This window comes from Notechis scutatus, chromosome 4, assembly GCF_049901735.1.
Source record: "Notechis scutatus isolate UNSWTSFEM ecotype Mainland chromosome 4, rNotScu1.2, whole genome shotgun sequence".
NCBI lineage: Eukaryota > Metazoa > Chordata > Lepidosauria > Squamata > Elapidae > Notechis > Notechis scutatus.
In genome coordinates, this window is record NC_142012.1 from 114241926 (window position 1) to 114269905 (window position 27980).

General features: G+C 35.0%; 1 protein-coding gene across 1 annotated transcript; it reads right to left on the reverse strand.

Annotated features, from left to right (window-relative positions):
• LOC113412008 (inactive pancreatic lipase-related protein 1-like) lies at positions 1–27506 on the reverse strand. Its single transcript, XM_087962579.1, has 14 exons — positions 27394–27506; positions 25112–25179; positions 23481–23635; positions 16554–16679; positions 14692–14826; positions 12279–12387; positions 10828–10947; positions 10617–10736; positions 6369–6484; positions 6160–6165; positions 4948–5077; positions 3299–3410; positions 1518–1685; positions 1–64 (listed from the first exon to the last, which is right to left on the reverse strand). Exons 1-14 carry the CDS (start codon positions 27504–27506, stop codon positions 1–3), a joined length of 1542 nt encoding a protein of 513 aa, XP_087818705.1.
• Between the last annotated feature and the right edge of the window lie 474 nt (positions 27507–27980).

The window sequence follows — 27980 nt, forward strand, 5'->3', positions numbered from 1 at the left end:
TCAGCATGGTGTGAGTGTTTGCAACACATCTTCTCTCACAGTTTCACTGCCGCAGAAATGGAATCTGGGGAGTTAAAAAAAGAAGAAGAAGCAGGCATTAATGTATACACTTTGATATCACTCTTGCATTAGCATGAACTTTAAAAATGTTGTATCACTGACTTTCAAGAAATGTAATCAATTAAAAATCACCCTTGAGGCATTTTATATGGTATACAATAAAAAGGTATATGATTAGTTTTGTACCTCTGTTTTTATAACTTTTGTACTTAGTCCAAAATTATAAAAGAAAGTGAGTAAGAGTAAGAAAATTGCCCATTTTTAATATTCAAAGAAGATATTTGCGGCTACAATTCTGTGCCCATTGATGTAGAAAACTATGTGTTTAAGATGGATTGTAATCAATCAGACTGTTACGCCCTCTTTTTTGATGATTTCCCATCAAACTCTGTCATAGATTCAAACACTGTTACAATTTTCTCATACCCATGGCACCCAATTCACACAATTTAACAAAAGACCTTTATCAAGATCACTATGTTAGAATCCTGATCAACAAGACCTAATATAGACTTTTTCCCCAAAGTTTTCAATGGGTCTCCTTTACATATAACTTTGTCTAACTCAGTGTAAAGAAAATTAGCTCTGGGAAACAGTGAGCAAGGACCATTCATTTAAGTATCCAAATTAGGCAAAAGTTGGGTCCAATGGCAATAACTAATGCTGCCCTGGTTCCTCCTCTCTTTTCTTTATCCCAGAATGTTAGACTCTCATTCTCCAGGGAGATGAACCTCATTCCCAAATCTTATACATGCCAGTAGGCATCATGGCTTCAGAAAAAGCAGCTGGTACAGAAACTGGGGGCAGTGAGAACATAAGCAATGAACAGTGAGAGAATGTGGAGTTGAACAGCTGACCCCTGCTCCTAAAAAATGTGAACTCTTCATTCTACTTGAACCTGCTGGGCATCCAACTTTTCTTTGACAAAGAGAAAGAATCCCACAAGGACTGGATTGAGCTAGGTAACACCCCTGTGTCCAGATACATGCAGCTTTTTGTAAGAATGATAAGAAATCTGCTGAAACAGGCTATGGGCCAATCTACTTTAGCATTCTCTTTAACTCCGTGATCAAACAGATGCATTTGTGACAATTCCTACTGTGACAAGGTTGTGTGTGTGTGTGCAGTTCTTGCATAGAATCAGCTATTTATAATATGCTGCTTATTATATAGAAGTTGTGCAATAATCAATTATAGTAGTCACTGATCACCTCCTCTCAATAAATTTATAGAATCTTTTAAAACCAATGTTAAATTAGTGTCCATTATGATCGCTGAGAGTTTCAACCATGTTCATCCCACTAAACTAGCTTTACAATAATTTGGTATGTACTATATAAAAACATACAAGATATTATGTAAAACTGTAAGGCCCACATATGTAGGACATAAATAATTTTGCAAGCTTAATTTTGTTTCTTTTATTACTTTCTTTGAATTAATGAGGGTATACGTACACATTCCCAGTTTCTCCATCTTGTACCATAATCTTTGCTGCTCCTAGCTGGGGCAAAGTTGGGTTTATAAAAACGTTGTTCCAAAGAAATTTAACCTTAGTAATAGTTCCAACCTTAAGTTCTACGTCTATTAGCTTGGTATGAATCTCACCAGGTCTGAGGTTCCCCCTTAAAAACAAAACAACATAAAACAGATAAAGTCATGTTGTTATTTTTTTACACATACATGTATCAATTTTTCCCCAGTCTATGTCTGTCTGTCTGTCTGTCTGTCTGTCTGTCTGTCTATCTATCTATCTATCTATCTATCTATCTATCTATCTATCTATCTATCTATCTATCTATCTATCTATCTTGTAGTTTTTGGTTTTAGCATAACACTCCAACATTAAAAAATAGATTAAGCAATTTTCATAAGTATTAATATTCTACACTTGTATGAGTGATATTTACTTTAATCAAGATTTTTTCTTAGTTGATCTATCTACTGAGGTTATAGTTTCTGTGAAGTTTACCAAAACATTAATGGCCCAAATGACTTGTTTAGTGCACCTGAAAGAACATCTGAAAGAAAATTACACATACATGAATACAGGACTCAAAACTTTATTTAGTAGTATATAGATTTGTGTATGAATATATTGTGGTATGTTTTTTCCCCCTTGTTAACGTGCAAGAGTCAGATTAAATGCAATCTAAATGGAAATAATTACATGTCATAACCATTCAATACATCCCAGCTAGTAAAACTGCTGTCTGGTACTATAACATGTTATTGGCTGAGCTAAATATTAGTCAAGTAGCAAGTGACATATTTGTCTAATTAAAATACAACTTGTAATTCAAACAGCCACAGCAAATGATAAGTGGAAACTTAAAATCATAATAATTTGGAAAATGTAATTTTAAAAATCCTTTGGAAAAACATGAAGATACTAAAATGAAAATGCAATGTGCTTAAAATAATTTTTGAGAAATCCTCAAATAAATGCAGTTCAGATCAATTGAATTACACTTCCTGAATTTCCAACCATTTGGAATACCAGAAATTATGGGAGCTATGGCAGAGACAATCTTATAAAAGATCTACATATCACTTGAATTTTTTTTAAAAAAAATACTTTACTTAACAACCAAGTTGCCAGTCCCAATTGTGACTGCTAAACAAAGACCACCTGCATCTATAGTGGCAATATAGATTGGGATTATTTATTGTTTCTATTGGGTTCCTTCATTAAAGAAATAAATATATGCAGTCATGGTATTATATTATAGCAGAAAATTCAGTGTCTTCTGCAACTCTAGCTGCATTATATTCTATTTTATTCATTGGTTAAACTTAATTTCTTGTTCCAGTTTGGCAAAATTATTGATTGAGTACTCTTTGGTATTGGAAAAATAAAGTGATCCCAGCTATATGAAATAGTATATTAAATTGAATTTAAAATCTAAAGATATACCTAACAATAAAATGTCAGAAAAATCTGTATATAATCACCTGTAGATATAAATTCTAAAAATGAATAAATCCGGACATCTCATATCCACAAAAGGCCCACATACTTACATTTTGTTTTTGTTATGCTTCTATACTGGGCTAAATGTGTTTTGCTTTTTTGCAAAAGGTTGGATTATATACTGAAACTAAATTTGACCAATAAATAAACTACCCTCCAAAGAATTCTTAAAGATACACCTCTCAGATGAAGAAAGAAAATCAGAAAAACAAAACTAACAAGTTTAAAATTTTACTTTCAGATGTAGTATTTCTGAAAACTTACCTGAAAATTTCATATTGCCTTGTGTTTCCTCCGCTCCCATACAGGGCAATATTTATGTATCCCATGACCTTTCTTTTTCCAAACAGTGTAACTGATGACTTGTACCTCCAACCTACACGCCACCATTAATGAGAATTTGGTTTTAATCAAGCAAGTTTCTAGTGCTAATAAAATTGACTGTTTATAAAAAAAAACTCACAAAATGAGCTGTACTTTGAAGACCCAAAACACCAACTAGCTTTAATCAGGAGCGAAGACCCTATCTGCTTATAACTTGGATTCTCCACAATGTCACAAAATAGCTTAAATGTAGTGTGGAGGTAGAGAAGCGGCAATATAATACCAGTCATCACATCATCCTCCTTTCCCCCCCTCCCCTCCTCCTCTTTTCTTCAATTTCAGATAGTGTCATTACAAAACTCTCTCAAAGTAAAATGTAGATAACTGAAGATTAAAATCAGAACCTGTATGTTGTTCCATGAGGCTGATAAATTTTTGCTCAGCCTTGTGGGCTCTTATTAAGTTAAAAGACAGGTCCCTGAGCACTGTTTGCATTCATTTTTTTTTCAGTGAATCTTAAGATAGGGTGGGGCGCAGCTTTCCTAATCACATAGGATTTTGCTTCATGTATCTGTAAAAGACATACAACTTCACCCCAATTCTACCTCCTATAGTAATTGCATAGGCCGATATTCAGCACTCCATCTATAACTACAGATACAATTTATAGCTTCCTAACATGTCTATGGAAAGTCTCAGTCATCCAGGTCATGATTGTTCCAAAGGTGCTTTTTCAAGAAGCAACTGGACTTTCTGGTTTTTCCTTGAAGACATTTCATTTCTTATCCAAGAAGCTTCTTCAGGTCTGACTAGATAGTGGGGAATGGAAGGATTTACATTCCTTGCAGACAGGTGGTCATTTGCATTCTTGTTGATGCCACTTGGAGGTTTATCTGTGTCCTCAAGGTCACCTGAATAGTGCAAATGGGTGTGGAACCTTCATGGAGCTGGTGAAAGTTCCAAGTTCTTGAAGGCTCCACACCCATTTGCACCACTTAGGTGATCCTGAGGATACAGATAAACCTCCAAGTGGCCTCAGTAAGTCTCTAAAAGAATACAAATGACCAGTTGTCTGCAAGGAATATAAATCCTTCCATTGCCTACCATCCAATCAGACCTGAAGAAGCTTCTTGGATAAGAAGTGAAACGTCTTCAAAGAAAAACCAGAAAGTCCAGTTGAAAAAAGCAACTTTGGAACTTCCAAACTGATGTTTAGTGACCTAATATGCAGAAGAAACATATAACATGGCTAGCTTTCATTCCTTTTAGGGAAGAGCTATTGTTAGACATTCATTTTCTCTCCCAGGAACAGAAGTGGCCACCCAAAGTCTCTGTCTGTCTGTCTTTCTGTCTTTCTCCCCTTCCCATTTTTATCCTTATTACATTTTATACTTATTACAACCCATTTTATCCTTATTATAACAACCCAAACCAATCTTGGTTAGGCATCTGGGTGGTAATCTGGTTTTCTTCTCTCACAGTGATGAAAGTACTTGTGTATATGTATACACAAATATATGCAGATACCAACATGCACAGTTGCAAGAAGACAAACTTTAATAGTCCCCAATTCCCAGCCCTGTGCTTACGGGTAAAATTTTTGGCTTCTCCAGTATTCAAATACAGCTTAGTAAATTTAGAAGTGATTTTGTCTTTAAATCGATCTGCATAATGACCCATAGGAGGACATCCATCTGCTGGACATGGGAAGCAGCCGTCCTAACAAAAGCATATATAGAGACAATTATTCAATCCTGTTCATTTGCTTTATGTTTGTTGTACTAGTGGAAAACGTTAGCTAATTACGCTGCCCTTTCCCTTCCCTGTCCTTTGTACTATTAAATGAGTAGTAATTCTCCTTGTTAAATAAATTTTATGCCATGTTACAAGAGATATATATCTGTATGTTTATTTAAAAAAACATATAGGACTATTAAACACTCTCCTTTCCAGCTGTACAAACTTTAAATGTATCCTGAAAGTTAAAAATTCAGCATAATTCATCTTCTCTAAATTTTGATTATTCTTCATCTCTATGAATTGAGAATATCTCTCATCACCAGCTGATCTTGGAAAAGAAGTACTTGGTTTGTGATGTTCCCAATTGATGCAAAATGCATATACAAATCACAATTTATTATTTGAATCCAAATCTCTGCAAAGCTGAATTATGACACTCTTGCCTTAGATTTTGAAAAAAAAAACATGAAATATAAGTGTTTTATGAAGCCTACAACCCCCTTCTCAAAAAGAGTGCCAAAAATGTTAGGTGATTATTGAAGAACTATCTACAGTTCTTATCAACTTGCTCCTGTACATTGTTTCTAGCATGATGATTTTTCAGTTAATTCACTCCTGGACTAAGAATATGGAAAGAGCTAAATGCAAAGGGAATGGAACTTAACATTTTCTTCTTGTTAACAACTTCTCAAAGATGATTTTTTTTCTAGGCTCACAAAGCAATTTGATTTGAGGGGATACTGAGAGATGCAATGTGATACTCTCTCCATCTCCCAAATCATATTTCTATTCTCAGAATCCAGGTTTCTGCACAGCCCCCCAAATAAAAATGATATTAATGTTCATATAATTCAGCCGTACACATCTGGGGCTCAAGTCTACATGCTCACACTCCTGTCATTCACTCTGCCAAATAACTTAGTTTGCAATGCATCCAATTGGACAACCCATAAATTGCCCCTTGACTGCCAAATCAGGATTAAACATGCATTTTTTTTTGCATTTGTTTTGAAAGCAGGTGCAAATTGCAGTTAGCCATTATAGCCATAATTGTAAATTACATTTTGCTGAAAAAAAGAGAACATCACTAATTAAGCAACACCATGAGAACTGGAGAAGGGTGAAGCAGTGGATATATTATGTGAACAGAAGCTCTTGTAAACTGATGGTCTCGTAGTTTTTCTTTTTTCCCTTGTATCCTCTGACAAAGAAAAAAGTCAAAACACTACATTCTTCTATTAATAATTTTGGAGTGATGCAAATAACATACTTCAAATGAGTTGTATGCTCCACAAGGGTAACCCAAAAATCCATCTGGAAATATAATGCTATCTGAATAATATTTATAGCTCCGTAGATGGTTACAGGCCACAAAATCACGGGTTCCTGTGGAGCAGAAAGAAATGTTAGATGCTATACTTCTTGACTTTTCCTATCAAGTGCTTTAAAGAAGATTAAATTAACACTGACCTCCTTAGTTCTGGAGCAAGGCCATTCTCTCAACCTTTTTTCATCATTTTATTACCTTTGCCAAATGTTGACGCATTTCTTTAAAACCGTTCCTTGAGAGGTTGGACATGTATAATACTTTGGTTGGGAGAAGTGCAGGCAAAAGATCAGTAGCAGTTACTAAAAGTAGTAGTTTAAAGAATAAGCATTCTTGAAATTGATGTTTAATGAATTAAAAGAGACAGATTGAGTGAAGTAGCCCCATCTTGAATGTATTAAATTATCCTTTTAGTAGCATCCTGTTTTAGTAGTAATGGCAATTATAGTGAACAATTAATTGTATGATTAGTGCATATAAATATTAGACTTCTGGAACTACACTGTTTTAGAAACTTTTCATTTTTCTTACTATGTTGTCCGATCTAGTATATATGACTTAATAATTAAGATGGTTTTATCTTAACAAAGGAAAGATTTGTTGACAATTCTGTACCTATCTACTGTCCTTGATTGAACAGAACAGTCATGATTTGGCATTTTCAGACACAAAATGCTCCAGCAAATCTCAGTTTTTCAGTACTCATGAACAACATGTTAGGATAAGCAATATAGGCAGCAGACCAGAGGTGGTATTCAGCAGGTTCTGACCAGTTCTGGAGAACCAGTAGTGGAAATTTTGAGTACTTCAGAGAACTGGAAAATACCACCTCTGACTGGAGATTTACAGTATCCTTCCCCTGCCATGCCCACTAAGCCACGCCCACAGAACTGATAGTAAAAAAATTTGAATCCCACCACTGCAGCAGACTGGCATATGGGCTGGGTTGTTCCTGAGAATAAAGCATGTTCAGGAGCTCCCCAACTGGTTAGGTTGCACGAATATTTTCACCACTTGAGAAAAAAGTTGTCGGCAAGACATTGGGAAAAGAGCAGTCAAAGTATAAATTTGAAACTCTTAGCCCAGGATGCTAGAAGCTAATAGTCTCATATTTGACTGAGTACAAGGATATTTAACATGGAAAAGAAAATACAGACGTTTTCATGAAATGTAAGCTCTGAATTCCATGGCTAGATTCATAATGTAAGGTGGCATATAGGACTTAGGGCAAACATGGAAACGCAACAGACTTTAAGAATTTCTTAGTGCTCAAGTGTTTTGAGTCCAGTCTGCCCAAACTGTTGATTGCCACAAGAGTTAAGACAGAATAATTTCTTTCAGGGTGTTTGGTGATATTAATGATATTGTCAACAAACTAGTGGACACAAAATATCTAAGAAATATACATTTCAAAATCCAGTTATGGAATCCACTGTAGTGCTTTAGCCTTGGGAGAGGGCTATGTTCATTGTTTCATTCAGTAGCCTGTGGTACTGGTTTTGTGAGAGCGAGTCATTTAGGAATGGTAAATGTAGGTTGTGGAACAAAAAGAAAGTCTTTATTTCAGAACCAAATAAATTGACAGGTATGCATTTGTTACTTAGCGATTAGGTTAGCTAACTACAAAGTTTTCTTCTGGGTTGGAAAAATTGTTTAGTAATTGCAGTTGTTTCATAGCAATGTATTTATTTGTTCTATTTTATTGTACTTCATCATTTCTGGGAGCCTTACAAATAAATGAAAAATATCAGTCACAAAGCACAGTTGGAACATACCTAGTTCAAGCTATGCTGTTTATCGTTTGCTGGAATCCATCTTGAGTGCATATATTATTCTTTCAAGACTTTAGCATTTTAGGATTATTAACGATCTGACATGGTGCATAACATTTTCCAGGATGTAAAACTGGCTTCAGAAATCTTGACCTACTCATTTCATGACAAGATGAAACAACTTATTCCAAAATAAAAACGGCTACTTTGAAAGTCTGCTGGGCTGTTTTGTTTTCTAGTTTAAGATATGGATTAAACCATTTCTATTTCTGTAGGGTTTTAATAAAAGTGGGATAAACATCTAAGGATAATAATATTAGGAATACTTAAATAAGAGCAGAAGGCAAATTGGCTTCATAGTAATAAAATAAGTAACAAACTATTCAGATTTTTATTTAAACTTTTATCCTATCTTTATTTATTTTTCAAGGCAGTGAACATACTAAATCTCTTTCCTCCATTTTTTCCTTAGAACAACAACCCTGTGAGGTAGGTTGGGGAGAGAGAGAGAGAGAGAGAGAGAGAGAGAGAGAGAAAGAGAAAGAGAGAGAGAAAGAGAGAGAGACTAAAGTTAACCCAGCTGGTTTTCATACCTAAGGCAGGATTAGAACTCACACTCTCCTAGTTTCTAGGGCTTTATAGTTTAAGCTCAGAATTAAGAATTGATAACGATACTATATTCTGAAACGAAACTGTACAATTTAGTATGTTGTTAACTATGAAGACAAATACATAAAATAAGTAAATAAATATTAATTATATTAATTTTCATATACGTCTGTGTATAGATTGAGAATTTTGAAATTTATATCAGCAGTTTCAGATGCAACATTTCTCTGCAGGAAAAAATCTTTTGAAAAATTGTCATAACTACATGCCAAAAAATTAACTTGGAATGAAATATATTTCCCGTGAAAAAGATGCAAACAAGACTACAAGAGAATTGCAAAAGTCCCTGTACCTTGGCTTTCCATAGGTATTACAGCCTCACACAGGCTGAAGCTTCTCACTAAAGCAAAACTTTCATCTGGTGTTTTGCTCCATTGCTCTGCCTGAATGCGCTTGAAAAAAAAAGCATTTTCCTATAAATTGTATTTAGAAGGTAAATGGCATAAAAAAAAAAAAAAACCTAGGAACTCTGGAAATCCAAATACCTTATTATATGCTTTATTTTCTCATTCTATTTGAATTTCAATAAAAGAAAGTTAAAGATTCATTAATTATTAAGACCAATGTCATAAATGGCGTAGGGTCTTCTGCTTGGGCGGGGGATTGGACTAGATGACCTACAAGGTCCCTTCCAACTCTGTTAATCTGTTAACCCCAATGGTTAAGAATGTATCTAATGTTAAGGGTTAAGGGTTTTGCTGGGGTAGCAGAGTGTCTAGGGGTGTCTGAATCTGGATGTCCAACTTTGACAACCTACCTTCTGTTCCAGCAGACCTTGCAGTCTGTGACATTGGTGATACTAAATTATAGTAAAGTTGATTTCATACTAAAAGATGTGGGTGACTTTCCAATTCATTGAGAAGGGACTTAGTCTTTATAGCAATAGAGGGCCACTTTCTGATGTGAGCCCACTGGGCAAAATATCTAGCTGTCATGAGTTAGAGCTGCTGTTAATCTATCCTTGATGAAGTCAATTTTTAAACTGTTGTCCATCACCTCTTTTATAGGAAGTGTAAAAAAACACACGACATAGAGAATTCTCTTTCGTCCTGAATTTACTTAGAACTTGACACAAATGGTCTTTAGAAATTATTTATCACATTTAGGCTGGATAATTGTATAGGTTAGTTTTTTCATGTTTTTTTCAGGGGATAGTTGCCCATCCTGGGATCTTCCTATACAAAAGCTGCAAACTGGTGGAGAAATTATTGTACAAAGAAAGAACATATATTCACTGACCATTTGTAAGAATTTCCCTAAAAATAACCTTAGAGAGAATACAAGCAAAATCCATTTCTGATCAGCTGCACAGTCAAATCCTATTCTCCGTTGTTGTTGACTCTGTACAATGCATAATTTTTTTTTAAAAAAAGTTATAATGACTTTTATGTGTATCTGTTCCATCCCTCATCCCTCACTCTTGCCTTTACTGAATAAAAAGTTCTGAATTATTTAGCCTTTTTATAAAGAAAGCAGTCACGTTTCTTTGTTATGCTTATTACACCTTTTCTAGTTTTGTGATTTATTATTTTGGAAATGCGAGTACCCTGATTTTGCCATGCTATGGGTAGAAACTAGAACTTTCCAAATTTCTATAATCGCCATTCTGGCTAGAAATTCTAGTAGCTCCAGCACATCAAAACAACATCAGCTTGGGATTCTGTCCTAGTGTGATACACTAGGATACAATGGAGTAAGATGTGCACTTCTGTACTACAGTTGAATATTTCTTTGCAGAGATTATATTTACCTTCCCAAATGCCATCAATATCCACTATTTGTGAAAGAGGATTTTTCTTACATCCTGGCATCAATATTCCTCCATTTGGATAAAAATCAAGATGTCCAATTGCTTGACTCATCCCAAACCCTGAAAATTGATAAAAAATAGAGTTATGTTTGAGTAGATTCATGCTTGCCTCTTGCATGTTATGTACTACAGTATTCTGTAGTCAGCTTACCTAGAAATGGAATTGTTGGTGCTGAATCAGTATGAATCACGTCAACAAACTCAGCATCATTTTTGTCCAATCTGATCTCAGGTGGAGTTCCTTGAAAGTAAGGTTGAGCAGGGTCTAGTCCTGTAATGGTATAAATGCTAAATAAATGATTTAAAGAGGAGATGATGAAGATTTCTGGACTCAGCCTACAGTTATCAAAGAATGCACCTAGTAGTAGTATTTGAAATCAGTTCAGAATTTCACAAACTTTTGTAGCTAGAAAGTCTTATAGGGCCTATTGGCCATTAAGAGAAACACCAAGGATTTTTTCCATTTCATTTTAATATAATCAATACATTTGTTTTCCCAAATGGAAGTAAAAAATGCTGTGTGAGAAAAATGAATAATGAAAATTCATTTCCACAAGAGCAAAAACAGTAATTAGCACAACTTATTTAAAACGTTTTCTAACTTTTTTAATGCAGTTGTTGGCTAAAAGGGGGGGGGGGGAGAGATAGTATGGAAAATTATACTATATAATGCTGCATCAAAAATCTGTAAGTTAGAAAATCTCAATATAAAAATAAATCCCATTTGCAATAAATGTGCCAATAAATACAAGTTGGAAAGAATCAGAATAGTCCATATGCATGACATTATATGTGAAATAGTTCATGGATCAAAAATAAACTTATTTATTTCCCCCAATCTAAGATTCTGTCTTAAAAAAGATAAATATGCCAAGGAAGACAAAAGGGCCAGTTAGAAGACCATATTGATTAATTTCTCAGCAAATAATGCCAGGAATTTTAAGATAAGTTTGTCTAAAAGGGAGTTTCCAGAGCAAGGATATATATAAAAAAGCAACAAGATATGCAAATTCTGCACATTGATAGAAATATTTTGAAGAGATATAGAAATACAGAATCCCAATTGAGAAATTCAGTTACAGGGACTGGGAGCAATGAATTACAGTATAAATTATGGTAAAATGCTTTGGTTAGAACTTTGCTTTAAAAGACCATGTGACTTTCAATATGATGATGCCTTATTGTTTGAGAATCAAGGTAATAATCAAGCACCAAGTAAGACAATGGAAACAGTCTGTGTAAAAATAGTTTCCATTTGGCCTCTCAGATCATTTCTTTCATCTAGGATACTCATTTTAATTGTATTTAAACCTTTTGCCTTTGTACCCTGTATAATAGAAAATCTCTTTCATTAATTAGCAGTACAACTTATCATACAAGACTGGGTAATCCTCGTAAGCTTATAGATGCTATTCTACAGAAAACATGGAAGGATATAAAGATATATAACTATGCATATTATTAAATGTAGCCTCATTCTCACATTCACTTTTTCAATTCAGTAAAATTATCTACAGTCATTTCTCAGAGTTTGCACCAGCTTAGATTCAGATTCAGCAATAGTTGCCTTCATACTAATAGGAACTACATTGGTCAACTTACCAGTGATTCTTCCAATTCCTTTTATTCTGCTTCCCAGCTCAGCAGCTGCATGTGCCCCAAGGCTATGGCCAATGAAATGTACCATGGAGGGAGAGTATCCATATTTCTCCTAATGATAAGACCAGTTGTAAAGGAACATCATATATTTTGTTAGCTCTGTAAGTGCATTTCTGTGATTTGCAATTCCAGTCATGAAATCATAGATGGCAGTAGTTTCTAAAACCTCAGTTGATTGCAAATTAGCTCTAAGTTAAAGTACAATTCTGCAGGTGCTGAATTTAGCATAGAATCAGCTGAAAGATACATTAGCACAGACACCCAGCACAGAAGCAAATATGTACAAATATGGTAGGATCATGGGGACAAAGAATTCTAGTTTCACATCTCTGGGGTTCCTATCACTGCACTTTTATACCATTTTAGATTTAAAATTCATAGCTTGTTTAAGAACGGAAATTCAAGACGGGATTCCTAGAAAGCTATTAGGACAGGCTAGGATCAAACTGATAAAAGAATTATTGGATTTTGTAATTGTCTGTTTTGAGTGTGACCAAAATGCAAACCGTTTACCAAATCTCTGCCAAATCATCATACAGGCAGTTGCATTTTAGTTTGAGTCCAAAGTCACAAAACAAGAACATAATTAATTAATTAATTTTATAAGTTGCCCAACTCTATTAAAAGTCTAGAGTTACCAGCTTAATTCTCCTCATTGTTATCTGTATGTAGCATATGAAATCCCCTTACAAATGGGAATCTACATAAAGACAGATTTCAATTAGGTCACAGTATTCCATCTCTCATTTGCTCTTATTGCAATGTAACTAATATGGATTTTTTGATAGACCAAGCAAGACGTAGAGGAGTCTGAGATAACTGCCAAAATATTGCCACTCCCACATATAATACAAATTAGTTTGAGCTTGATGGCCAAATCTGGCCCTAGGTTCTGCCTCAGTTTACCTTCCCAATAAACAACCTAGTTGGAATATCATTTAAAAGCACTTTATTAGGGTACCCTGACAAAGTGGCATCTCCCAATGAAAAGGAGAACCTAAAACCCATCTTAAATTTCTTTTTATAGTTAACACAGCAAAGAAGAATGAAAGAGAAAAGTTGTTAAGATAAGAGTAACCTCTCCTTGCACTGGAAATTAACTACGAAACTTGTTTGAAGTTAGATAACCAGATGCCAGTAGACACTAAGAAGAGATAGTATCACTTATCAAGAGATAGTATCCAGCCATCCTTCTATAACTTATCTGTTCAGTTTAGGAATATTAGAAGGTATCTAATCAATCCATACACCTATAGGATAAAAGGTTTCCTACATTCCAATTGCAATGAACTTTCTCACTGGCCTATAATTAAGTTAATGAGTGTTGGAACTCTTCTTGTTTCTCCCTGTCTCATGTTTCCCCAATTTCAAGTTGTAGTTTAGACCAGTGTTACTCAACCTTAAGAACTTTAAAATGTGGAAATCTGGAAGTTGAAGTCCACCCATCTTAAAATTGCCAAGACTGAGAAACACTGGTTTAGAAGGGAAGTTTTTCTATTTTTGTGTATTTCCTAAAGTAGCTTTTCCTTCAGTTACAGTGAATGTCAACTAGTATTTCTTGATAGCTGGGTTTCTACTTTGCAACCAATATCTTTGTCTTTTTTAATGGAGTGTTCTCTTACTTAGCTTTTCAGTGTTCTTCCAGCACTCTGCTTAAGTTCAAGAGCATATCCTCTAACAAAAGCTTTTGGTATAATTGCAACATTTTATATTTACAGCTGAATTCAGGATTATTTCCTGCCAAAATACAGTAAATATCCACAATGATTTGCTGTAGATGTTATAAACCCTTGTTCTCTCCAACAAAGTACATTTGTAATAATTGAATTTTAACAATTTATAGGTAGTCCTCAACTTGTTACCATAATTGAGCCCCAAATTTTTGTTACTAAATGAAACATTTGTGAAGTGAATTTTGCCTCATTTTGCAATTTTTCTTGCTGCAGTTGTTAAGCGAAGCCACTGCACTTGTTAAATTAGTAACACGGTTGTTAAGTGAACCTGGCTTCCCCATTGACTTTGCTTGTCAGAAGGTCACAGAAGGGGATCTCATGATCCCCGGACACAGCAGACGCCATAAATGCGAGTCAGTTGCCAAGCATCTGAATTTTGATCATGTAACCATGGGAATGATGCAATGCTAAGTGTGAAAGATGGTCATAAGTCATTTTTTTCAGTGATGTTGTAACTTTGAATGGTCACTAAATGAATTGTTGTAAGCCAAGGACTACCTGTAGTTCTATTCCATGTTGGATAATGAAATAGTATTGAAAATTTAGCCATAAACAGAAACTTAAAGCCCTCCATTTTTTTATAAGATTCATAACCATGAATTAATCACTGAAAACTCATTTACCTTAAGGATATTTATAAAATAAGCCACTTCACTTCCTACCACACGGATGTTGTTAGCTGCCTGGGTATATGCACATCTGGAACCTTTGACCCAATCTATGCAAATGCAGTTCACATCTTCCACTTGAAGCATTCTCTGCAAACAGACACACAAATAAAATTGAGGGAAATGATGGGGCCACCACACACCCTGAATTCTCTTTAGGTCCTATAAATAGCTTTTCTAAAGATTTTCCCTTCCAGTTATTCAATGTCAGTAGATATACTACTGATATGCAAGATAAAATTGCCACTTTAAGTGGCAAACAGAAAAGGGAAAGAAGATTGGACTGGGCCCTAACCTGTCACTATGAAGTCCTCTGCTCCTTCCATGTTTTTCATGCCTCCTTTTTATCCCATCTATACCGAGTTTTTCTTACTGTTGCTTGGACATCTCTCTAAAGACTGGCAGGGAGGAGGGGAATTTTGACAAGAACTTGAAAGGAGTGATGCAGATATTAGCAATTGTGCATGTGAGTCAGATGCAGAAATGGAAGAGCAGCTTCAGGTGCAGTGTGCCATGTAGCAGTACCAAAGGTGGTATTCAGCAGGTTCTGACCAGTTCTGGAGAACCAGTAGCGGAAATTTTGAGTAGTTTGGAGAACCGGCAAATACCACCTCTGACTGGAGATTTTACAGCATCCTTCCCCTGCCACGCCCACCAAGCCATGCCCACTGAACCGGTAGTAAAAATATTTGAATCCCACCACTGACTTGTACCACATGAATCATACAGTGAGTCCTTTGGAGCTACTTAAGGAAAGCTGGGAATGTTAGTCTGATACATAATTGGCAGACATTGGCTTGGAAAAGAATGTGTTGGATATGCTCCTTTGCCATTTATTGTAGATTATAGATATTTGGGTTCTTTATGTCACTATTTTTTATGTTGTTTGGGGCAACTGAAGGGCAGACATGCTTCAATTAAAATGGCACCCTCCTATATCCCAAAAGCAAGCATCAAATATCAAATATATTTCGAAAGAAAAACCTATGTGTATAATTTGCTAAAACAGTTTAATGAGAATTGAGCATGCTGAGTGACAATACCATATTAAAAGGATCTTGGAGAGAGGTTAAGGAAAAAGAATGGAGTAGAACTTGGCCACTTTAACACTTGTGTTAAAACTTGGCCACTTAAACACTTGTGGGCTTCAACTCCCAGAATTCCACAGTCAAAGTTCCACCTTCGGAATACAGTATCCTGAGAAATATTATGGCCGGCTTCTTGGAACTCTGAACAGAAACATTTCATATTGCAAAATTTGGTGAGATCCTCTTGTCATATTGCATAAGGAAGCCAGGCCACATGTTGGAGTTTCTTTAACAGAAATCTCTAGCTCTTTGTGTGAATATTATGTGAATATTATTTTAAGTTTTATGAATTAAAGGATGAGGGCAACAGTATGATTTCATAGATCTTGGCTGATATGACGTTTAAACCTTCCAGTTTGAATCACTGGGGCAAACCAATTCTGAAATTCACTCTTAACTGTGTGTTCTTAGAGGTGGTCCTCATTTAACACCACTTGTTCAGTGACCATTTGAATTTGCAATGCCAATGAACTACTGGCAGTTAGGATCAGGCTTTGTACTCATGGAACTGCCATTGCTAAACATTTTTTTTAATGACTGCATTGCTTAACAATGGAGTTTCAGATCTCAGTGACATAGCCAAATGAGGTCTGCCCGTAGTTTCCTTTTTTTAATTGTTCCAGCAGGCACACCTGTATCACAAAGAAGTGATGCTTTTCCTAGTTACCTTTTTGGGTATTAAGAGATTTCAAAACAAAGGCATAATATAAATGTTTTAGTTTGCTGTACCTTGCACATATCTGATAACCATCTTTCTTCCCCCTGATCTATGAATCCATGGGTGATGAAGCGAGTTATTTTGCTGGCATTGAAGTTGGAGTAGTCAATTGTTTCTGGATGAATTGCAGTGATTTCCTGTAATAATATAAAAATCTACATAAATATTAGGTAGAGAACGACAGAGAGAGAGAGAGAGAGAGAGAGACAGTCAGACAGAGCATTTATTTTCCCCCCCGCTACTCTTAAGCATTGTCATAACTGAAACAATTTTATTTCACTCATGAGCACCTTGGGAATATTAATATTTCATGTATTAGATAGTTAAGTATGGATGGAGGTTTTTGGGTCCATTATTAATATTACCCACCTAATCTTTTTATAACCAAAGTATTGCAAATATATATGCTGTAAATTATTTTTCAATTTTCTGCAGCACTAATATATTTTCTTTTTCTCAGTGCTACATAAGAGTTATTGTCTACGGGAGTATTTTCTGATGTTTCAGACCATAATTGAATCCATTAATAAATATAATGAGAGTAATGTATTTATTTCCAATGCTGTTCCAATAACATTATCAACTACTATAAGTCATCTCATTTTTTTTCTAGATGCTATTTAAATATATGGCTTTATTAAAATATCTACATTTTATAAAGGAGATGTAAAAAGAGTTAAATAATTTTGCTTACAGATATCATCTAAATGGATTGGTTGTTTGAAATTCTAAGGCATGTACATAGTCACACTATTATTTATGCTATGGAGTCCTTTGTGCACTATGAGCTTGGTTGTTTGTATGCAAACATTTCTTTACCCAACTTGGTAACATAATCAATGCTAGTGAGTGTAGGGTTTGCTTCTTTTTTTTTTTTCAAAAAAATTATTAATTTTTAAAAAACAAACATACAGACCAAACACAAAACATAAAAACATAAAACATCTTTTTTGAAAGCAGCTTGATCCCGGGTTACATCTCTTCGTACAGACATAAATTCAAATTCATGCTCACTTTTATATACCATTCCATATCTTATTACCATTCTAGATTTTCTATATAGCTTCTCCCCTCTTTTCACTCTCTTAATTCTATTTTATTTATTTCATCTAAATTTAAATCATTATACTTATGTCCTTTGTCTGTCCTGTTTCAACTGTCTATTATCTTTTCTCATTAACACAAAATTTCTCCTGTAATCACTGATTGGAGTATGACGCCTTTATATCTTTCCCCTAAATTTAACACTTTATATAATACATAACTTTCATTCGGATTCTGCTTAGTACATTCTAAAGCTACACATTATATTTTAAAAAAAGAAAAAATTATACATATATAATATAATTAAAACAACAATCCATACCAGTTAAACTCTATCGTTAAAATTAATATTCATTTAAATCTTAAACATTTTACACATTCCTTTTCAAATAAGTATCATGCTTCTATGGGAACCCTTATCAATTTTGCGTAGTTACTTCCCCCCCATTTCACTTATATTTTAAAACATTTTTTTTTTTGAGACAAATTTTATTAATTTTAAAGACAAACAAAACATCATTAAACATTGAACACATAAAACCTCTTTCCATTATAAATTTTTACAAGGCAGATAAAACATTATTTTATACAACATAATTCTAATCTATCCCATTTCCATATGGACACATAAATATCTTTTAGCAAATTTCTCATTATTTCTCTTTACTCTTATTCAATTACATTTCTTTTCTATATTTATCCATTTTATAGTCATCATATTCATATTTCCCTCTGACTTGTTTACAATTATTCTCATCTGACATTCCTCCAAGGTTTTATTAATTCTCAAACAAACATAAACACACAAAACACAAAAACATAAAACTTCTTTTTAGAAAGTGGCTTGGCCCCGGATTACCACTCTTTATACGGACTTCAATTAAATTCATGCTCATCTTATATACCATTACCTAGCTTATTTACCATTCTATATCTTCTATATAACTTCTCCCCGCTTTTCACTCTTCTTAATTCTATTTTATTTATTTCATCTTAGTTTAAATCATTATACTTGTATCTTTTGTCCATTCTTTTCCAATTATCCATTTATCTCATTCCCTATAATAAAAAAAAGATTTCTCCTGAAATCACTAATCGAAGTATGATGCCTTTCTATCGTTCCCCTAAATTGACATTTAAAATAATACCTAGTTCCCAATCTGATTCTGCTAGTACATTCTAAATTTTAAGAAAAAGAGAAAATAGTAAATCTATAAAATAATTAAGTACATAATTAAATATTAAATCTTGTAACATTCCAATTATCTATTTCAAAGACAAATACTGCAATAATAAGTTTATAATAACATCAACACAATAGTCAATTAAACTCTATAATTGAACTAAATATTTTAAACATTCCCTTTAATATTTTATTAAATCTTAAAATCTATCATTATTAAGCATTTTAATATTTTAATCTTTTTTTAGATCTTATAAAATTCTAATTTTCTATTTCTAATACAAATACTACAGTACTATCTTATGTACCTTGCAGAATCTTTTTTTTTTAAAAAAAATTATACATTACCCTTTATCCCTAATTTTTTTTTGCTTTTTCCCATCTTGTTTCATACCTTTGTGGCATTTTCCCCCCTTTTCCCTTCCTTTCTTATCCCACCTGGCCTTTTTACGCCCCCCTCTCCTAACCCCCGCCTTTTTAGCTTCCCCTCTCTGTTATATTCCTCTTTTCTTTTGCTTTCTAACATTGTGTTGATTTTGCATCTTATTTTTCTCTTTCTTGGGTGTTTTTTAGGTCTTAAGTCCTTCATTTTCCTTCCTCTCTTTCTCCTTTCTTTCTTAATCAAACTTTTGGATTCATTAAAGATGGCTTCTTCTTCTTCTGCTTCTTCTGCTTCCTCCATCAGTTGTTGTGTTTGCTGATAAATAGCAAGCGCCATTTCTAAAAAGTGAAAGGCTTCTTCCAAAGCGTCCTTGCCTTCTTTCTTTGTTTTTCCATATTCCTTTCTTAGTTCAACAGATAAAGCCATTATAAACCTTTTCTTCTTTTTTCTTTTTCCCTCTTCTTCTTTTTAAAACAACCAAGATATTTCAAAGCTTAAAACAGTTCCCCAAAGTCCCAGAGTCATCAAGCAGTCCAAACAGAGCACAAAGTTCTTCCCTTTGCACTTTCTCTTCCTGGGGTAATATCAATTGGAAAAAAAAACCAGCCTGTATTTTAAAGCCTTATTGCAATTAACTTCTAGTCTCAAAATCTTCCAGGCATCTCCTCCAACAAGATCTTAATATAAATTATTTTTGTCCTCTCCCTTCCCACTTGTAACAAAGAGCTTTAAATTTTTACCTTCTATAAAACATTATGTAATTAAAATGTTCCCATTCCTTTTTAATTCAGTTCTCTCATATTTCATTTCATTTATTTTGTTCAAAAAGAAAAAGTTTCACTAAATTACATTGAATATTTTATCCCATTTTATAATCATATGTTGTTCCAATTTTCTAACATTATTTCTAATACAAATACAACAATACAGTCTATATGTACCTTTGCAGAATCTCTTTTTCAGTTATATTTTTACCCATTATCTCTAAATAAATCCTGTTTCTTTACATCTTGTTTCAAACCCTTGTAGCTTCTCTTCCCTTCCTTCCTCCCTTGCTTCTTCATGCCCTTTTTACCCCCTTGTCTCTCCCTCTCCATTTCCCTCTTCTGTATTCCTCTTTTCTGTTGCTTTCTGACATTATATCCACTTTTCACCTTATTTTTCCCTTTTTTGGTTGTTTTTTTAGGTCTTAAATTCTCCATTCTCTTTCCCCTCTTTCCCCTTTCTTCCCCAGATAAAGTTACTTGTTCATTAAAGATGGCTTCTTCTTTGTCCCAATCTTCTTGGTCTTGTAGTTTCTCATAGGTAGAAATCACCATTTCTAAAAAGTTGAAAACAGAGCCAAAAGAACCCTTCCCTTCTTGTTCCTCTTCTTTATATTTTTTAAATTCAATTTTCAGTTCATCCACAAGTGATGCCATTATAAAAAAGATTTTTAAACAACCACCCAAATATTTTTAATCATAAAAATATAATTTCCAAAAGTCCCAAAGTCACCAAGCAGTCCAAATACACACAAGCTGTTTCATTTAACATTTTTCTCTTTTTTCACTTTCTCTTCCTGGGGTTACAATTCAGATACAAAGTTCCAATTAAAATGTATCTTTTAGAAGTCTTGTTACAATTTAACTTTCAATTCTTTTAAATTCCAAGCAATCTCCTCCAGCCAAATCTTACTCTTTATTCTTTTCCTCTCCCTTCCCACTTGCAGAGAAAAAAAAGTTTTTTCAATGTTCAGAAATGTTTATTATCCCCTTGGCTTTGATTTTCAGTTTAATTACCTGCTGATGCCAAAGTGGGTTTTTCCAATTTCTCATTCATCTGCTGTCACCGTAAGGAAGGAGAGTGAGAAAAAACAAACTTTCCCTTTTCACTTTCATTCACTGCTTCCGGATCTTCCTTGGGAACGATGAATATTTTTTGAGCTTTAAATTCCAGGATATCTTGAATGTTGCTTCTTATCCCGGTCAGCCGAAACTTTCACTTCTTAGCTTCCTCCTGCACATTCTTTTCCGGATGAGTGCTTCTTTGAGGCGGCCATTTCTGACTGCCACTCTACCGCCTTCGGAAAAGGGAGTTAAGCCAGCTGAGGAGGGGAGGTGCGGACTCCCCTCAAAACCCTGCCGGGTCTCCCCTGTCTTCAGCCACCTCTATGGGGTGACTTTAGCCCCGAAGCCGGCTGGCTCAGGGCACTCCAGTGGCGAGCGCAAGCTGAAACCACGCATGATTGCGGATTCTTGCTGCCTCCGAAGCCCAGCAAACCGGACTCCTGGGGTTTGCTTCTTGTTACTACACAATAGCTTGCCCTGCCAGGGCTGTAGTTTTCTCCTTGGTAGTTCCTTGATTAGACAATTGTATTGTTTTCTGATTATTGCTTATTATAATTAACAATTTATTATATTATTGGTTATGTTTCCCAAAAAACTAAAAATGAAAAAATGAAAAAAGCATATGAGCTCTTATCCAAGATAACCATCACTCTAATTATATAAAGTGTTTAGGAGAACAAAATCTGAACTTCATTCTTTTTATGCACTTCATACTTTACTCATTGAATCAAATACATCACAAATCTCTCATCTGGAACAAGTATAATAAGTTATATTATTAAAGGCAACAAGGTAAAACAAATGTTAAGATTCAGTATATCAACTATTTAAAGGTATACTGGACATTGGCTGTACATTACTAAACCAAATACAACCAAGAAAATGATCAATAAACATTTATATTATATAGCTTTCCTTTTGAATACATATCATCAAGCTGTCTATTTAGCTGGGCCTTTCTCTTGCTAAAGTATGGAGAGCACTTGCCAAGAGTTGAACATGATGGAATGGTTAAAACTACTATGACTTCTCTTGCTAAAGTATTATACCTACAAAGCTATGAAAATAAGAAGAAAAATCTATTTATGAATGTTTTCTTTTTAATTTTGTGGTATAACACATATACTGACTCCTTTGTCTTGATATTGTAGATGTATATAATGATTTTTTTTAATGTTTTCATCTCACTGAAATGTTGGAAATAAATTATGTAAAGTGGCTCGGGATTCTGTCCATCTATAATGTCCATCAGCACAACAATGCTCCGAAGATTGAACAGAATGGAACCAAATTTAGTATTTATTTAGTTCATTTATCATTCATTAAATTTCTACGCCACCCATATCCCCTACAAGGAGACTCTGTATGGATGAAGTAGCTGGCAAAACCAAGATCAAATATGGAAAAGGACTGAATCTGACTGGGGATCATAGAGAAAATTCTAAAAAACGTTATCCAAGAGCATTCCCATGGCAGAAATAGTTGGGCAGTGGCTTCTCTACTCAACAACCTATATTCCTCTGTACTCTTGAATATATGATTCATAGCAGAGTATATGTAGTCTGCCCTGTGGTTCTCATTGCTCACATACATGAACACAAATAGATACAACCTGAGAGAAAAGCAGGAAAACATTCATACATAACATTCTACTTTGTTACAAGAAAAAAAGAGAAACGTTGTATAACTACTGCTGAAATAGTTCGGGAATAATTCTAGAAGTCATGTAGTTGTATCTCAAAAACCAGTGGTAGATGAGTGTCTTTCAGAAAGCCAATAGAAAAGAGACAACTTAACTTCAGGGAACAAGTCATTCCACAGTGAGGGGGTACCACCTGAAAGGCCAAATGCCTCAAGCCCTTTCCCCTTGACTTTTGTGGAAGAGGAATCATCAGGCTACCTTTTGGACCTGCATAGATTGGATGTGCAGATCTACCTGGGTCATCTAAGGAAGCTCAATCCATAAAGAGTTTTATAAATAATAATCAATGAAGTCAGAAACACATTGGTAATTAATACAGCTGTACTAAAATTGACCTTATCGTACTCTTTAGATATTTGAGCAGCAAAGGAAAGACAACACCTGCAATTCTAGATTAGTTGAAACTTCTGGATTGCTTCAAAGGGAGCCCCATGTAGAGCAAACAGCAGAGGTTAGGCAGATGTGACTATATTTTTGAAAGTGTACATAGAACCCATCATTATTTGAAGAACTATAGGCTTAGCAAGCATGGGAAGACAACAAAAAACATACTCTTTAAGTGGAAACACAATGTAACCCAGATGTACACGTCTGAATTGCCAATATGTGTTCATTTTCTGTTTATAAACTGTATATAGTAAAAAGAATATGGTATATAATGGATATACATTTATGCTTTTAAGACAGAAGTTTCTTTCCCCCCTTTAAGAATTAATTTTTCAAATATTCATTGTGTATGCTGTCATTTCTTTTTTTCCCCAATGTTTTAAAATTTAACTGAGGGAGGGTAGATCTCACCTGAAAATTGTCAAGGTTCTTTATAGTATACAGAAGAAAGCGTGTATTTATTTCTTGAGGTGACCAAGGGAGTCGTGCAATGGGCCGTTCCACTGTTCCAGCCCATGGGATGTCATCTGTAAAGCAGCCCAGGCGGACGTAGCAAACTTCTTTGCCTGTTATATATGTGTCAGATAATTAAGGCATCAGTGACTGAAGCAAAAGCTCATATTTTACCTTCTGTAGCATATCTTCTCTGGTAATGATATCAGCAAAAGCTCATATTTTACCTTCTGTAGCATATCTTCTCTGGTAATGATGTCAGCAGGGTATCCATTCCTTTATCAAACTACATAGTCATTCATTTTCTCCATGTTTTCTTTGTCATTTGGGAACTCTTCTGAAGTCAATATGGTTTAATCTAACCTTGAGTCAAAAGACTTCTGAAAGCAATTTGCAAACTGTATGGGAAGGAATTAGGTCCTCAGCTATCTACATCACTCTGATACATGGATTAATTTCTGCTGCATGAAAATCAGTTTTATTTGCAAGTAATAATGTTGTTTGTAATCCCTTTTGGCTAGGTTTTCTTTGTTTCCCCTGTCTGTTGGTAAGAAAGTGGTATGGATAAGCAATTCTGGAAGTGCATAAATGCACAAACCCTGCAAAAGGACTGGAATACTAATAACATTTCTACTTAGGAGTACAGGAAAGGAAATTTGGAATCCCAAGACCATTCAGCTTGACATTTAATGGTTCACAATACAATTCCCTGGTACTAACACTTCAGCTGATACAAAACACGAATAAACCAACAGCAATTTGGAGTTGTTACATAAAACAATCAGATCTTACCTCTAACTGCCAGGAACAGTAAAAGCAGAGTGGTCCAAAAGGCAAACATCTAAAATATTTTTTAAAACAAAAAGAAAGAAAATAGATGAATGGATGTTAAGAATAATTTATATTAATTTTTAACTTACATCTAAAGTAGTTATAGCAAATCTAGCAACTGAAGAATTTTACTTGATGAAATAAGATGTGACTTACGGCTTAGCCTTTGCTTGAATTCCAGACAAATCTTAAGCTAAACATGCATGGCCCTTTTATAAAGTGCAATACCCTTGAGGGTTATTCATGAAAGTAAACAGGTATGTTTCAGATTAAGGTTATCATAAATACACAAAGCTTACGATCATATAGTGAAAATGGAAACTAGGTGAACTAATCGAAGTATTTTTTTGATGTTACTTCTAGAACAAATGCTTAGTTAAGGTTATTCCTGAAGTCTTATTTCCCTATATAATAATTTTAAAGGCAATAAAATTCTTTACATTACGTTACTTGATCACTAGGTATTAAATAATATGTATATGAAAAGGGAGGAAAAGAATCCAAACATCCTTCAGTAACTCTAATATACATTTCATAATCTAAACAGGAATATAGCTGAAATATTTTATTGGATCTCAACACTTGCTGGTTCTTACTTTCTCATTGAAGATTGTAAAATTTGAGTATAAGTATAAACTGAATATATTATTTAATGCAATGTTTCTTAACCTCAGCAAATTTAAGATGACTTTAGTTCCCAAAATTCAGACTGACTGACTTGAAGTCCACCAATCTTGGAATGGGATGGGACAACTCACCCTGGCCATCTTTCCACAGCCAAATCTCTGTGGGAAAACTCACTGCATCCAACTTGCCACAGGACAACCTGCCGCGAGATAATTCAAGAGAGGGACAAGTAGAATTGCAGTTCACCTCACCTTCAAGGACTTCTAACTTCAGAATGTTCAATCCTAAAGCAAGGCCTGCTGCAATTCACTTGTCCCTCTCTTGAGTTATCCTGAGTTGAATTGTTTCACAGTGAGTTGGCCAGAGCAAATTGGCCGGGCAAGTTGGCCAGGCTGAGGCCACAGCGAGTTGTCTTAGACCAGGGGTGTCAAATTCGATTTCATTGAGGGCTGCATCAGGGTTGTGTTTGATCTCAGGGGGCCAGATGGGCATGGCCAGGGTGGGCATGGCCAGCTCAACATCACTCATATCAGGGGCACCTATGAGGCCCGGGTGGGGCAGGGGGGATCCATTGTCTCCAGCAGAACAAGGCAATACCAGGTAGAGCTCCGTTTTCAACTGCACCGGCCTCCTGCAGTCCTCTGCCAGTGAACACAGAACTCCATTTTCGCTGGCAGAGGTACCATAGGCCAGTCCTTTGCTGTTTCTAGGGCAACCCCACAGGCCAGATCTAAACACCCCACAGGCTGGATCCGGCATACAGTCCTTGGGTTTGGCACCCCTGTCTTAGACCCTCTTGAAGTTGCTCAGGTTGGGAAACACTGAATGAATGTATGTTGCTGTTGTTACGTTGCTCTGTACAACAAGCAACTTCATTTTTACCATGAGAAACCATACTTTGCAACTTCCCTATCCACTTGGAGGAAGAAATAGATTTCAGGCAGGAAATCTTATTACTGTCATTTTCCAGGTTAGTTTTCATTGCACTCTGGCACAACTGTCATTCTATTAAATGTTAAGGCTGTACCCAGGAGCCTAAATGGACAAGGAGATACATGTGGGAGAGTGGCTAAGAATAGTAACCAATCCAGCCACTCTTGAGGCTGAGATGTTAATTAAAGTGAAATGTATTGCTATATTCAAACTAATACCACCCATAACTGTTGTTATTATAGTGGCCTAATTCTAGCGTGAATACTTAAGTGTAAGCCTAACTAAACAAACCAGTCAAGCCTCCCTTTTAAAATGTTAGTTAGTCTTATTTTCACTTTCCTGGGAGAAAAAGGGGCAGACTGTAACAGAGTGGAGGGTTAGAAAGCCAAAAGGCTCAAAGTTTCTTCCTAAACCAATCTAGCAAGCTTTGGAATAGTATTTAGAACAGGGCTGCCTTGCTAATAAAGCTGATTTTGTTCCTTGTCCAGGCAGTCTCTCCTTCCAGCAGCTTCATTTGAAATCTTTGTCAGACAACTGTGGATTTTCTTCAATCCTCTTACTGGTCTGCAGCTGTCAACCTTCTTGGTATCCTCAGCTCTTCCAGTTGCTCTTTTCACCAACAGAAGACCAGTGTCTTTCAAACTTGGCAATTTGAAGATGTGTGAGTCTCAGCTGTGACCTGAAAGAATTCCCCTCTTGACTACAGCCTAACTATTCTCATTCTTATATACTCAGATTATATGAGCCAGATTGCAGGAATTCCTAAGACCTTTTTTAAAATAAATGTCTCAGTGGCTTTGGCCTTTCACCTATTGGGAAGAAAACATTTGACCTTGACATTTAGGATTCTGTAAATAACTTTTTTTTCCTTATCACAGCAATTCATTCTGCCACACTAAGAAGAATCATGGGCCTCTCCTGGAAAAAAAAAATCCGAGCCTTAATTGCTCCAAAGCCATTTTTATTGACAGTGTGACTTCTTGCTCTTCTGACCCATAGCTACCTTTGGCATGTGCTCACAGCATAATATGTGGCATTTCAAGTTCTGCTGACTTTTCCACAATGGAAATGCTACATTGGGCTCATTAGAAAATGCTCTAAATACAGGCCTTGATGGGCTGTATTACTGAGGTGTGCCCAATAAAAAGCAATTGTATGAAAAGAATGCTGGCACTATGACCCCTCAGAAATGAAGAAATATAGATCCATGTTTGATATGGTAAAAAACCTATAGGTTATTTATTTATTTATTTGTATTCTGTCTTTTATTATCTAATAATTATTTTATTACTATAACTCTCCAGCTGTGATAATCCTCTCCTAAAGTTATCGGATAAGCCGAACATATAATTTTAGGTTTTAAAGAAGGTGTAGACAAGTTAGAAATATGAATTATGTCATGAACCAAACTTCATCCATTATGTACTTGCTTATGAAAGTGTGAAAGGGAAAAACTTGTACTGAGACATGACACCCATACCTTTCTTCAGTCTGTGTTGTGGTGAGGGTCAGGTCCCCATGGATATAACTGAGAATAGTTATTTTAAAAGCAATATTAGTGACAATCCTGTGGATGTTTACTTGCACATGCATCCTGTTAAACTTTGAAAAAATTGAGTAAAATTGGATATGTCTGATGTAATGTTGTCTATGCAATATAAGAGGCAGTATACAAACGAAATACCTACTCATAAACTAGTAAAATGTTAACTTTGGAATAAACGGGTCAATACACATCAAAGGATTCTTTCTTTAAAGGCTTTTATTTCACCACTGAGGATTAGTAAAACTTCATACAACAAAGGCAATATGCTATAACTATATTTCTCTGCACATTTTAGTTCTTTCATTCTTCTGTGTGTGAAAACACAAAAGGGCATCACCTGTGTACACAAAAATGAAGCTGCCAAGTTGTCTGAAAGTCATTAGCAGATTTTGGAGATCATTCAGGGTCTGTGTCATCTGCTTGATGACAGATGGTTCTAAATGCCAACACCAGGGAAAATCCTGGGGTGTGTGTGGAAATAATCAAGCAGTGGATTTGCAAGAACTTATAAATGATTACCT